Source organism: Lemur catta, chromosome 5, assembly GCF_020740605.2.
Source record: "Lemur catta isolate mLemCat1 chromosome 5, mLemCat1.pri, whole genome shotgun sequence".
NCBI classification, from domain to species: domain Eukaryota; kingdom Metazoa; phylum Chordata; class Mammalia; order Primates; family Lemuridae; genus Lemur; species Lemur catta.
In genome coordinates, this window is record NC_059132.1 from 15,371,247 (window position 1) to 15,383,727 (window position 12,481).

A 12,481-nucleotide genomic window follows, 5' to 3' on the forward strand; every position below is an offset into this window, starting at 1 on the left:
TGCTGTAGACCGGGGGTTGCTTATATACTTTTGACCTGCATTCTCTGCAGTCACTTGAGGAGATATTTGTCAGAACAGGAAAGAGGAGAGAGAGATGTTGATCTCTAAATATATCAATGGCCCTCATAATGCTCCCTAAAGAAATCTTATTTATTTACATAAAAAATGAAATTTCAGCACATTGGATTTTGTGTTCAATTAATCCAAATGTGTGTGTATGTTGCATATCTTTATATACATACACACTGAACATATTTGTGGTTCACTAAATACAAACTTATTTGGAAAACAAAAAGTCCTCATCCAAGAGACATACCTGCTGCTGTATTCACAAAAAGGCAAGGAAGGGAATTAGTAGGAGGGTCTTTTTCATATAATTGAGGCTGAATCTCACTGGGAACAGATACCAATTAGAAAGGGCTTTTAAAGTGACAATAAGCCAGCAGGATAAATCCCAACGCCGAATTACACAGGCTCTAGGAAAGGATCCGGTGGTAATGCCAGTGCAGAGAAGAGCTTAGGTGTGTGGGTGGAAAGGAGTCCCGCGTGTTCCCTGGCCTTGTTTTAATCTGTGCAATGGCCTCATCCATCACTGCTCTCTGGGGCAGGCTGTAAGACAGAAGGCAAAGGGTCTGAGACCACTAAGATGACCTTGAAAAAAAAAAGGTAGACCTTTGCGGATCTGGCTGAGAATGAAGCTGGGCAAGCCACTGACCCTCTGAGGCTGGCATGGGACAGAAGGGGCACTGTGACTGAGGGTCTCTAAAGGCTGGCATAGCCCCTGCAATGAACAGGGATGAGGGCAAGTTATAACTCCTTGGATTTCAGAGTCTGGCAAGCCCCCGGGGGGACTCTGAAATAAAGCTGGGCTGATAATAAAACATCACTCATTCAGCTCAAAAGGAGAAGAATGCAGATCTCTGCTCCTCTCTCTTAGGCTTGGAAAGCTCCTTCTGGCCATGCTCTGAGATAGGCAATCAGTTCTCTTTCATTACTCAGGACATGCCTGGCCGCTGCCTCCCTCCAGGCCCCGTAAAGTCTGTGAACCTGACAACCTGGGTCAGGTCCTGCCACTGCCACCCCACGGCTGGGCGCCACTGTGCTTTTCATCTGCCTTCTCTGAGCCTCTATGATCCCATCTGTAAAATGGAGATAAGAATATTGTCTTCCTGGTAGAACTGTTGAGAAGCTTAGAAGAGTTGATGTAAACAAAGGGCTTTGCACAGTGTCTGGCACATTAAAGAAAGCTCTGGAAGTGTCGATGCTGATTATGATGATGATGGTGGTGAGTACTTTGGGTGCAGCCACATGCTGGGCTCTGCATAAAACAGTATGAAGAGACAAAGTCCAACCTTGCGGAGCTCCCTGGAGCTTTCCATGGAAATGTTCAGGCTGGTCATTTTATTTGTTCATTTTTAGAGCAAACAGCCAAACTAGGGAAAGGGTCGGGAGGGATTTATATTCTCTGCCATGGCTGACGTTCACGACCCTCCACACTCTTCTCTATCCCATTGAAATATTTCATAATCTAGCCTCAAAGATGTGCAAAAAGGCCCAATCTGATCATGTTGATTCATAGCTTTTCTCCAAGGCATCCGTTGCTCTTGGGGTCAAGTTCTGCAAGCCCGTTTGCTGCCATACTCCCTCTCCACACTCATCTCACACCTCTCGCCTGCCCGTCCTCCATCCACCTGGTGCACCCTGCTCCCCGGCATGGGCACTGACACGTGCCCTCCTCTGCCTGCTGGCTCTTCCCTCCCTCTCCTGGACCCCACTCCCACTCCGAACCCCACCCCACACGTGCCCCTGCTGCAAGTAAACCCTTACTCACTCTCTGGAGCCATGCTATTCAATACTATGCATACTAGCCACGTGTGTCTTTGGAGCACTTGAAATACGGCTAGTCCAAACTGAAATATGGTGTAAGTGTAAAAAATTCCATCAATTTCAAAGAAGGAGTTTCAATAAAAAAAAAAAAAAGAAAAAACAAAAAGAAAAACCTCAGTAACATTTTGTATTGATTACAAATGGTAATACTCTGGAATGATGATACTTTGGAATATTGGGGTTAAATATGTTGCTAAAATTAATTTCACTGCTCCTTTAGAATTTTTTTGAAGTCGACACTAGAGCATTTAAAATTGGACAGGTGGCTCCCATTCTACCTCGAAAGGACAGCACTGCTGGGAGTGCGGGGCTTCGGGCGCTTCCGCACCAGGGCCGCCTGTGGCTCACTCGCTAGGCAGGAGTCTGTCGTCGATTCTCTGAGTGCCCCGAGTTTCTGCTCCCTGGCTGTTTCCCCTTCACAGCCATAATGAAATAAATCTGCAATTAGTATATAACTGTCCAGGGCAATGACCACCAGTCTGTGAGGTCAGGGACTACATCTCTACCCTGTTTTGGGGTTTAGCCCCAGCTACTGGCATTTAGAGGGTGCATGAGTCAGTTTCCTGTGGCTGCTGTTATAAATCACCACAGACTTAGTCACTGAAAACAACACAAATTCATCATCTTACATTTCTGGAGGACAGAAGTCTGGAAATCAGGGTGTGGGCAGAACTGAGTTCCTTCTGGAAGGTCTAAGGAAGCATTTGTTCCCTTGCCTTTTCTGCACTCCTTGGCTTGTGGCCCCTTCCTCCAGCTTCAAAGCTAGCAATGCAGTGTCTCCAAACCTCCCTGACTCTGATTCCCCTGCTTCCCTTTGTCACTTATAAGGACCCTGTAATTGCACTGGGTCCACCTAGACAGTCCAAGATACTCTCACCATCTGCAAGATCCTTAACTTCATCATACCTGAAAAGCCTCCTTTGCCATGTTAGGTACATATTCCGTGGGCCCTGGGGGTTGGGACACGGACATCTTTGGGGAGCACCCACAGCACTCAGTATTGGTTGTTAAACGAATGAATGGATGGACGGCCTGTCAACCCCTTTCCCCTTCGTTCCCAGCAGCTTCTCCCCCAGCCCTAAGAAGCTGAGCTGGCTTAGCTGGTTGCTCTCCTGGAATTCCTGCCCTTTTCCTGTCTTTCCTTCAGTGCTGAAATGGTCCACCTTTGGTGCCTAAGTCAAAAGATGTTTCCCCAAATGGAATCATCCTTATAGGCCTTCCTTATATCCCTTTTGCCTGAATGCCTGAGTCTCTACTGTAGGCCACTATTCACTTTAAATACCCTTATTGCCACTTTTCCCCACTGGACAGTACTGCATGGACCGTGCCTTATGCTTCTCCAACCCTTCCACCATTCCCCAGAGCTTAGCACCGAGCTGGGCACTGTGTAGATGCTTAACAAGTAATGGCCCAGTTGCTCCCACAGCTCTGCCGGGAGCTCGTGAGGCTGAGATGCCAGCAATTGGATTGTGTCTTTCTCTCCCGTGACGGCTATTAACACAGCAGCCCGGCATTAACCCAGGTGAACGTGGGAGGGTTAGGTGCAAAGTCATTTTAGCAAAATGTGCATTGCTTCATGCCAAGCAGAAATCAAATGTTATGATGCTACACTACTGGGAAAAGTACATTACATTTGGCATTGCCCCAGGATCCAAAAATACAATGATGTTAACCCTTTAGTGGCTGTCTCCTCAAAAACATGTTGTCCTTCTACCCATGAAGACCTCCCTTCCCGCACATCTTCTCTCAAAACAACACACACGCACACACACACACTCACATTTGTCTAGACTTTCCTATGAAGAATTTTAAAGAATCTTCAAGCCTGAATTATAGCTTTGCAATTAGCTATCTTATAATCACAGGGTTGCTCAAGTTGTTCTTGATGAGAAGAAGAAGATGATGATACTGATGATCATGATGATGATGCCCTGATTGCTTCTGGCATTAAAACAAAATTTACAAAACTAGCATGCATTATGATTTACTCATTATCTGTAGTTTTTGAAAAACAGAGTTAGTTGGCTATTTTACACCCTTTGAAAATAATTTGCCTACTCTTTGAAAAAATATAATTTGTGAGAACATTGAACTTGGAGTCAAGAGACAGGCTCTTCTAGCCTCAACTCAGTCATCAATTTGTTGCTGAACTTGGGAACATCCTTGTGCTTCTCCGGGCCTCACTTGGCAACGTCACCTATAAAATCAGCAGGCTGAATTAGATAATGTATCAGTTAGAGATGTAAAAGAAATATGACTATCATGGCTAAACTGAAGCTTTAATTTTCTTCCTTAACAAGAAGTCCAAAGCTGGTCAGTCCACAGCTCCTCCTCCATCCTCAGCGTGTGACATTTGTCCTCATTGTGCCAAAATGGCTACTGTCCCTCCAGGTGTCTCATCCCTTTCCAGGAAGGAAGAGGGGGGAAGGGATATGACCAAAAAATATGTTGTGTTCATTGAATCTATCCTCTCCCTGCATCTAGTTTTTGTTTTTATTTTCTTAATTGGGAAAGAAGCACTTTCCTGAAGTCCCAATAAGTATGTTTCTGCTGATTCTAGTGGGACAGACTTGGGTCACATGGCCATCACCTGCTACAAGACATTGTTAACTGAGCAAGTTGCAATCCCGAAACAAAACAAAATCAGGATTCATTTAACCAGGAAGAAGAGAGGAATGACTTTTGCACGGGCGATCAGCAGAGTCAGCCACAGACAGCTTCTGAGTTTCACTCTGCCTTGGACGTTCCATGAACTGCACTTTAAAACCTATCATTAGCCAACGTAGTGGTCTCACTACATTGGTCCCTAATGTACACAGTGTTTAGTCTAGATTTGGATTATCAAGGTAATGTCTTTAGCGTGCTAGGAGAAAGCAGGCTAATGCCAGCATCCCATAGAGCACAGGGTGGGGTGGGAATGGAGGAACTGCCCATTTCCTCTGCCTCCGCTTTCTGTTCTCATTTCCCTGAAGGAGACAGGCAAGGAGAAGGCAGCCATGGAACCAGTGAGTGGAATGCTGATGTAGCCAGGAAAACCACTTCGGGTGGATGTGCTTTCCTCTTCCTCGGAAGCTAGGCCAAGAGGTGAGGGGGTGACCGTCTTTGCAAAGCGTCCTTTGCTTCTTGTAGTCTGCAGTGGATGTCTGTGGTTTTTGCTTGACCTCTGTTCGTAACTCCTTTTCCAGTGATATTATCTTCCTGGATTTTGTCTTAGGAAACTCTTCCTCCCACAATGGATGTAGGCTTGGTGGAAACATTAGGAGGTCACCCAAGGAAGGCCAACAGAATAGCGTTCTTAGGAGACTTGATCCTTAGCAGAATGGCAAAGGGATGGAGCATCCTGAAGGGAATGCCAGAGGCTGCACCACCTTCTCTGGATCCCAGAATGCCTCTGGACCCCGTCCTTCCAGGGCCTGGTTCTTCAGTTCCTCCTGGCCCTCCCAACACATACCTTCTCTGATTAAGGCAGCCATAGCTCATGCCTCTTTCTTGCAACCAACCCCCAAACCCTGACAGACATATCTTTTAACTGCATTAACTCATCCTAGGTATTTGTAAACAGCAAGGAGTCTGATGCGTCAGAGCAAACACTCTGGCCAGGGCTCTTGTCCGGTTTCTGCCTCTAATCCACTAAATGACCTGGTACAAACTTCTCCTCTCTGGGGCTCATTTTCTTCACTGGTAAAATGGTGGGTTGGACCAGACCAGCAGCTTCCAACATTCTCAGAGTGCTTCAGCACTTCCCCCAAAGCCCCAGGGGTCTACATGGGGTGCTTGAGAGCAGCCCAGTATAATAAGCTCTGAGCTCCCCCCCATTCACTTCAATTAGAATAGCTCTCCTTTCATCCAACTTACTTATCACGCATGAGATTTTTTTTTTTTATTGGTCCTTAGCTAAAAATAAATGTCTGAAAAATGCTGGACAATATGATCTCTAAAGGGCCCTTGCAGCTCTGATGTTGTGTAATTCTAAGCAGGTGGAATATTTGGTAACATCTTTTCATTCATCAGCATAATTGGGAGCGCAGGAATGCCTGCCAACACATAATCTATATCTAAGTAAAATCTTCTGGGTGCAAAACAATGGCAGTGAAGGACATTCAGAAAAGAGCAGGCTGTGTGGAAGCACCGGGGACAGAGTGCAGGTAGGTCCCTGCTTCCCAGCTCTGGCAACGCCCGGGTGTGGAGCTGGGAGGGAAGCCCACCGCAGCGTGTCCGTCTCTGCTGTCACAGAGCAAGACTGTGGACTCAGAAGAGAACTGAATCTGGGCTCCATCCCTTCCTTGGGCACGTTCAATATTTTGACAACTTTCAATTAGTTATCATTAATATTCATGAATTGGAAAATGCATTGGAAAACCCAGTTTCCTGGCTTCTTTTGAAAAACTGTAAGGTGTGACAACAGGGCCTCGTGTTTTAGCAGGACAGCCATCAGCTGGGAGGAACAGCAGCTGTGTCTGCTCTTCACCTTGCTCCGGGCATCTACTCCTTCCCGTCTGCCTGAGCCCGAGGCCGGGCACTGGCTGCCACGTGCGCTTCTCCATCACAAAGCAAGGGTAGATGGAACATAGCTACTGCTTATATCCTAGTCCTTACCCAGCTGGACAAACTGAAGGTAGCCTGAGAAAGACACGCTTTTCTAGAAAAAACAGGGCAGAGGTGGTACTCCTCTGCCTAGGGGACATTCAGCAATGTCTGGAGATTTTTTTTGGTTGTCACAACCAGGGAGGGTACTACTGGCATCTTAGAGGGTAGAGGCCAGGGAGACTGCTCAGTACCCTGCAATGCACACGGCAGCCCCCACTGCAAAGAATCACTCGACCCCAAATGTTGTACCTGCTTTGCAGAATTTCTTTGGGTTTAACCCACTCCAGCTTTCATTCTTTTATACCATTTGCCTGAGCCCTGCCCTTCAGTCCTTAGGGATACAGGCCCAGCTTTGAAGATTAAGGAGCCAGAGCAGGAAAAGTAGGTTCCATCCTAGTGGGCAGGGTAAGAATAATGATAAAAACTCCGATATGGGTGCAGTGGCCTCCATGGCTGCACTCCCCCACCCCCCAGTTTTTGCTCTCCTGACCCTCATAAGCACCATGTGAGAAGGTGCTGTTTCCCCACCTGTGGCCCAGTGATGCTAGGTCCCCTTGCTTTAGGCTTCATAGTGTGTCAATGTCAGGGCAAGGCCCAAGGCAGAGAGGCGGTGGTCCGTTCTGGGCCTGGGTCCTCAGCTCTGCCTTGGATGTTGTGAGCCAGCCCACAACCTTTCTGTTACCCAGCATGCACTCCAGGTGGAGTCTGGCGCCACCAGCACCGGCAGAACCCGCACTGGCAGTCTACCCACTGTGCTACGCTGCCCCCACAGTGGATGGAACTTGCTGGAAAGGGCAAGCAGCTGCTGTCTAGAAAAGCTGATTGGACTGGCAGACACGAAGGGGTCTGGGGAAGCAAGAAGCACAGTCCGGGGAGGTAAAGAAGGTTAAATCTGAGAGATGGGCACAGCCAGTCCCTGTAAGTGCCTCTACTGAGGAGGGTCAACTGTGCCAAGCACTGGGGACAATCAATTCAACCTCAGAAAGTCAAGGAGGGAGCACAAAAATAAAATATTCATTACTGTCCATCCAGCCACCCAGCCGTTTATCCTTTCGGCACATATTTACGGAGGAAGATCCGGGTGTGGGCAAGGTTTGTGGTCCTTGTCCTCATGGATCAAAACCATGTTCTGAGACTTCCAGCTGTTTGACCTCAAGCAAGCTGCTTCCCTGTCTGAGTTTCCTGATACACAAAAGGAGGGGACATTTTTCTATCTTGCAGAAAGTGATGTGAAGATGCAATAAGATCTCCTTAGCACAGGCCTGACTCAGACTCTCAATAAACGTCTCCCTGGTCCCGTCCCTCCCTCCTGGGTATCACTCACGTAGTCGTACAAGATTCCTGTAGCTCACTGAGGCAGGGACAGCTTTAACGGGTCCCCTTTCAGCTCAAAAGACCCTCTCATCATCCAGAGAACCAATTCTCCCCCACGAGGTTAGAGGACGCTTTGTGGACCACATCACACGCAGGACGCAAGGTGACCCACCAATCAGCATCAAGGCTTCGTGTGACATGTGAGCATGTGAGTCCCCACAGCAGTCCTGCTCCCTCTTCTAAATGCCAATTTGACTCTGGGACCCCTCGGGGCAGAGCAGAAGCAGAGGTTGAAGCTGAGGTGGGAGTGGGCCCCTCTGTCATTCAGAGTACAGTCAGGCACTTATTAAGGACCAGGGGTGCACCCAATGACAAACTGTTATTTCAAGCTGCCACTGCCGAGACCCCCGTGGCCCTCTAACAGATGGTCTTCGGGAAGGCGTGTGGCGGGTGCAGATGTGTCCGTCTGGATGCACGGGCCTACTCACCAAGCTTGTACCACATATCACGGATGGAGAAGCCGATGAGCCGTCTCATGTCCCCGTACCTAGGACAAACAAAAGCCTCTGCTTCAGGCACCGTCTCAGAGCAGCTCATAAACCCAACCCCACTTCTGGAAACCCAAAAATGCAACCTACTTATTCAGGATTTTGTTGTACTTGGCATGCGAGAACTGCTCCAGCTGCAGAGAATCCTGAGTGATAAAAGCCACCGCCAGATGAAAATAGTTGTTCCACAGCTGTAAATGAAAGAGCAGAGACGGTTACGGAGACAGCCTGAAGTGGGAAGGCATATTAAGTGCTGGGTAACGTGAATAATTTATGAAGATGGCAGAATAGAGAGGCACAGCCCGTTTAATTGTGCCCACTGCAATTTCCTCACTGGCGCTGACTCTGAAATTAACATCTTGGCCAAAGCAAGGACAATGGATGGATTTCTCTAGGCGCTGATCCTGTCCACTCTCAGACAATAGGATTTGGGGGAGGAGGACAATTTTGGGGCTATTTTTTGTCACTGTCGTGCTTTGTTTTGTTTTTTGAAAGACAAAGAACTCGCCCAAGCTGGGTGCCCTAGTGAGCTGGTTCCTGCCCTGGAATTAGAGGGCGATGAAGGATAAGGTAGTTCAGGGGCCCACAGCCTCTCTGGAAATTCTCCCACATTCACCTGACAGCTCAGAGGACCGGCCTGCAATTCATTCTCTCTTAAAATATTTTGCCTTTTCCTCAGTGGTTTTAAAATGTGGTTCTCAGACCAGTAGCAGCAGCAGCAGCGCCTGGAACTTGTTAGAAATACAAATTCTCCGGCCCCTGCCCAGACCTGCTGAATCCAAAGTTCTGAGGGTGAGGCCAGGAAACGTGTAGGGAACAGTCACCCTGCTTGCTGGAGGTGGGACCCCTGCGGGCCCAGTTTATGCATAGGCTCATCACAGTTTTCACAGGCGTGCGATCTGCTGATGCTAAACATGAGGGACTAATACTAGAACCCACTCCACCAGCTTGCAGTCAACGAGAGCAGCTAAAGGAGTCAGCACATGGCGTGTGCTCGAGAAGACTGGCCGCTGGGATGGCAATACTGATACAGGTGACAGACCAGAGAGATGTGGGTCCAAATCAAGGTGCTGTGGAGCCTCAGGGAACCTGTCTGCAAAACTGAGATGACTCTGGTCCCCACTGCAGAGGGTTGTGATAATGGTGACACAAGGTGATGTGCTTAAAGGGCATGAATCATAGTAAGGGCTCGGAAATATTGGTTAGCCTCACTGCTGTTCTTTTCATTGTTCAAGTGGGAGCCTAGGTCCTTGGATTCTCAAGGGCAGTTGTCGCAAGATGCCACAGCCCTTCAAAGAGCAGGTGGGAGACAGGCTTGCTGAACAAGCCCACCCACTTTTAGGCCCTGCTCAACACTGCATAGCAAGAGCATGGGTAACATTAGCAGAGAAATCACACAGACAATCGAGACCTCCGTCTCAATTGAGATGTCCACCAGAGTCTGCAGATGGCCAAGACTAGCAAAAAGGCAATTCCACCATTGATAACGTCATCACTGCTGCCCAGAGCATGACTTTCAAATGGGCTTGTGGTTCCAGTTTCAGAAAGAAGCAAAACACATCGGTTTTACCACAGGCCTGACACTTTGGCATACATCCCTCCTTCCATCTCTCAAAACTCAATAGCTCTTATTGTTCCTGTTTTAGAGATGAGGAGACTGAGGCTTGGAGAGGTTAAGTGTTTTGGCCAAGGTTGCTCAGCTTGTTCCATACACAGCAGAGCTAGGATTTGCAGCGAGGTCTTCTGACTGATGTTTTGGGCTCTTTCAGCAGGCCATGGGCAGTCTTCAGCCATCTGACATATGTTTCTGCCATCGTGTGTTGACAGAGCAGCGGTTACACAGACAGTGATGCTGCCCCGTGCAGGTTGCACTTTGTTGCGTGAATGCACTTGCCTTTACTGGGACCTTTATCTTCCAGGGCCCAAAAGACCAAGCCACTTCTGGGGTACAGTGAGGTGACCTCCTGGCTTATAATCCCCATAAAGTCAACTCTTCACACACAGACCAGAAGGATCTTTTTAAGCAAGTCAGATGCGCCACTCCCTTCTGCAAAGTCCTCCAAAGGCTTCCTCTAACCCTTTGACTCAAATCCCTTTGTTTCCATAGTAACCTCCAAACACCCGCTGCAGGCTGGGTCTCCCTCAGCTGCCTTTCCTGCAGGTTCTCCAGGGCCTATTTTGCAAACGTGCTGCTCTGGTCTGCTCCTGCCCAGAGTTCACACCTCCTCACATTTAAGACCAGGATATGAAACGACAAGCCAGGGAAAGACAAAACCATGGCCACAGGACATGGAAACCAGTGTTTTTAAAGTGAAAAATCTCTGATTTCAGGGGAGTGCATCAGAGAATTAAGGTTACAAAAGGAAACAGATATCTGACAAAGCAAGTCAAGTTGCCACTACTTGTGAGAATAATTTCAGAAATGCCCTCAATACACAAGACACTCAAATATGATTGAGCCTCTCACTAGCTCCTGCTCTGCCTGAACGAGTCCTTCAAAAATGTGTTTTCTCTGTCTCCCTATTCCTGATTTTCTTTTTTTTTTTTAAATTGGGACATAATTCACATAGCATAAAATTCATTTTTTAAAGTGTACAATTTAGTGATTTTTGAGTATCTTCACAAGGTGGTTTAACCACCACCACTTTCTAATTTTGGAACATTTTCATCACCACAAAAAGAAAACCTCTACCCACCAGCAGTCAGGCGACCGAACCCCACGACCAGTCCCTGGCAACCACTAATCTACTTTCTGTCTCTGGATTTGCCTATCCTGACATTTCATATTAATAAAATAATACAATATGTGACCTTTCAGGCATGACTTTTTAAAGTTAGCATAATGTTTTCAAGGTTCATGCATGATGTAGTATGTATCAGTACTTCATTTATTTATTGTCAAATAATATTCCATCATATGGATATACACATTTTGTTTATCCATTCATCCATCTATGAACATTTGGGTTGTTTCCACTTTTTAACTATCTTGAATAATGCTCTATGAACACTCTCGTACACGTTTTTGTGTGGACATAGGTTTCTAGTTCTCATGGGTATACACCTGGGAGTGGACCTGTTGTGTTTTTTTGGAGAAGAAGGCTCCCCTCCTGGGAAAGCTTTGTGGACCCTGAGGCTACAGCTGTGTCTCATCTTAGTGGCTCAGAAATGGCACACCCAAGTCTCAGCCTCAGCCCCTGCCCAGCCCTGCCCATGGAGCCCTGTGGGGCTGACTCTGGAACTAAGAGGAGGTTGTTACAGTCGGTGGCTCTGTGCAATGCCCTGAGAGGTGAGTGGTGGCCACAACTAGATACTGCTGGACGTTCTTAATACCTCTGTCCCAAAACTTCCTTGATTCTTGTTTCCAAAGACTTAGGGCCAAATGCATTAACCTGGCTTTGAAGGCCACATAGGATTTCCTTGGACTCCAGTGTTTTCTCCTTCAATAAACTGCCCACTGTGGGCCTGCTCAGACCATTTCGGTCTCCATGGCTTTGCCCACAGGGGCTCTCATACCTGAAGTCTCTGTTGTCCTATTCTTCCACCAAAGCCCAATTCAAGACCCACTTCCTCCGTGAAGCTTTCCCACATTGCAGGGCACACCGGGTCTGCCTGATTTCTTCCTAATCTGAGGAGCCCTTGCTGTGTGCCACTGCAGATTTCAGTCCACTGTTCTGCACGCGGCCTTGGGCTCCATTGGCTTCTTGCGAAAGCAGCCTCCAGTGGTTAAGAGCACGCGCATCAGCATCTTGCATGCCAGGGTGTGAAAACCAGTTCTGCTTACTAGCTGGGTCACCTTCGGCTGGTTCCTTGACCTTTCTGAGTTTCATTTCCCCACTTGCAAAGCAGCAAAAATAATGGTACCCACTATGAAGGACCATTGTAAGTACTGGATGAAATAATACGAGCAAGGGGCACCCACCACAGGCGTGGCACACACACGTGCTCAGTAAATGGAACCGTGGTGGTGGTGGTGGCACTGGTGGCAGAGTACCTGCGTGTTCTGTCTTCTCCAACTGTAAGCGCCACAAGCATCCTGGGTCCCGTCTTCCATTTATTTGTATCCCTAACGCGGTGCTCAGCACAATGGCTCGAACACAGCTGGGCTCCAGATAATACTTATTTATTGATCGCCCTATTGTCAG

The 12,481-nt window shown here is 47.7% G+C and overlaps 1 protein-coding gene across 1 annotated transcript in view; it reads right to left on the reverse strand.

The window, feature by feature from the left end:
- DOCK2 (dedicator of cytokinesis 2) overlaps positions 1-12,481 on the reverse strand; it is a 383,026-nt gene that overhangs the window by 58,570 nt on the left and 311,975 nt on the right. The window contains exons 31-32 of the mRNA XM_045551201.1: positions 8,427-8,527; positions 8,277-8,335 (exon numbers count right to left, since the gene is read on the reverse strand). Coding sequence (XP_045407157.1) covers positions 8,277-8,335; positions 8,427-8,527 — 160 coding nt within the window. The remainder of the gene's footprint in view (positions 1-8,276; positions 8,336-8,426; positions 8,528-12,481) is intronic.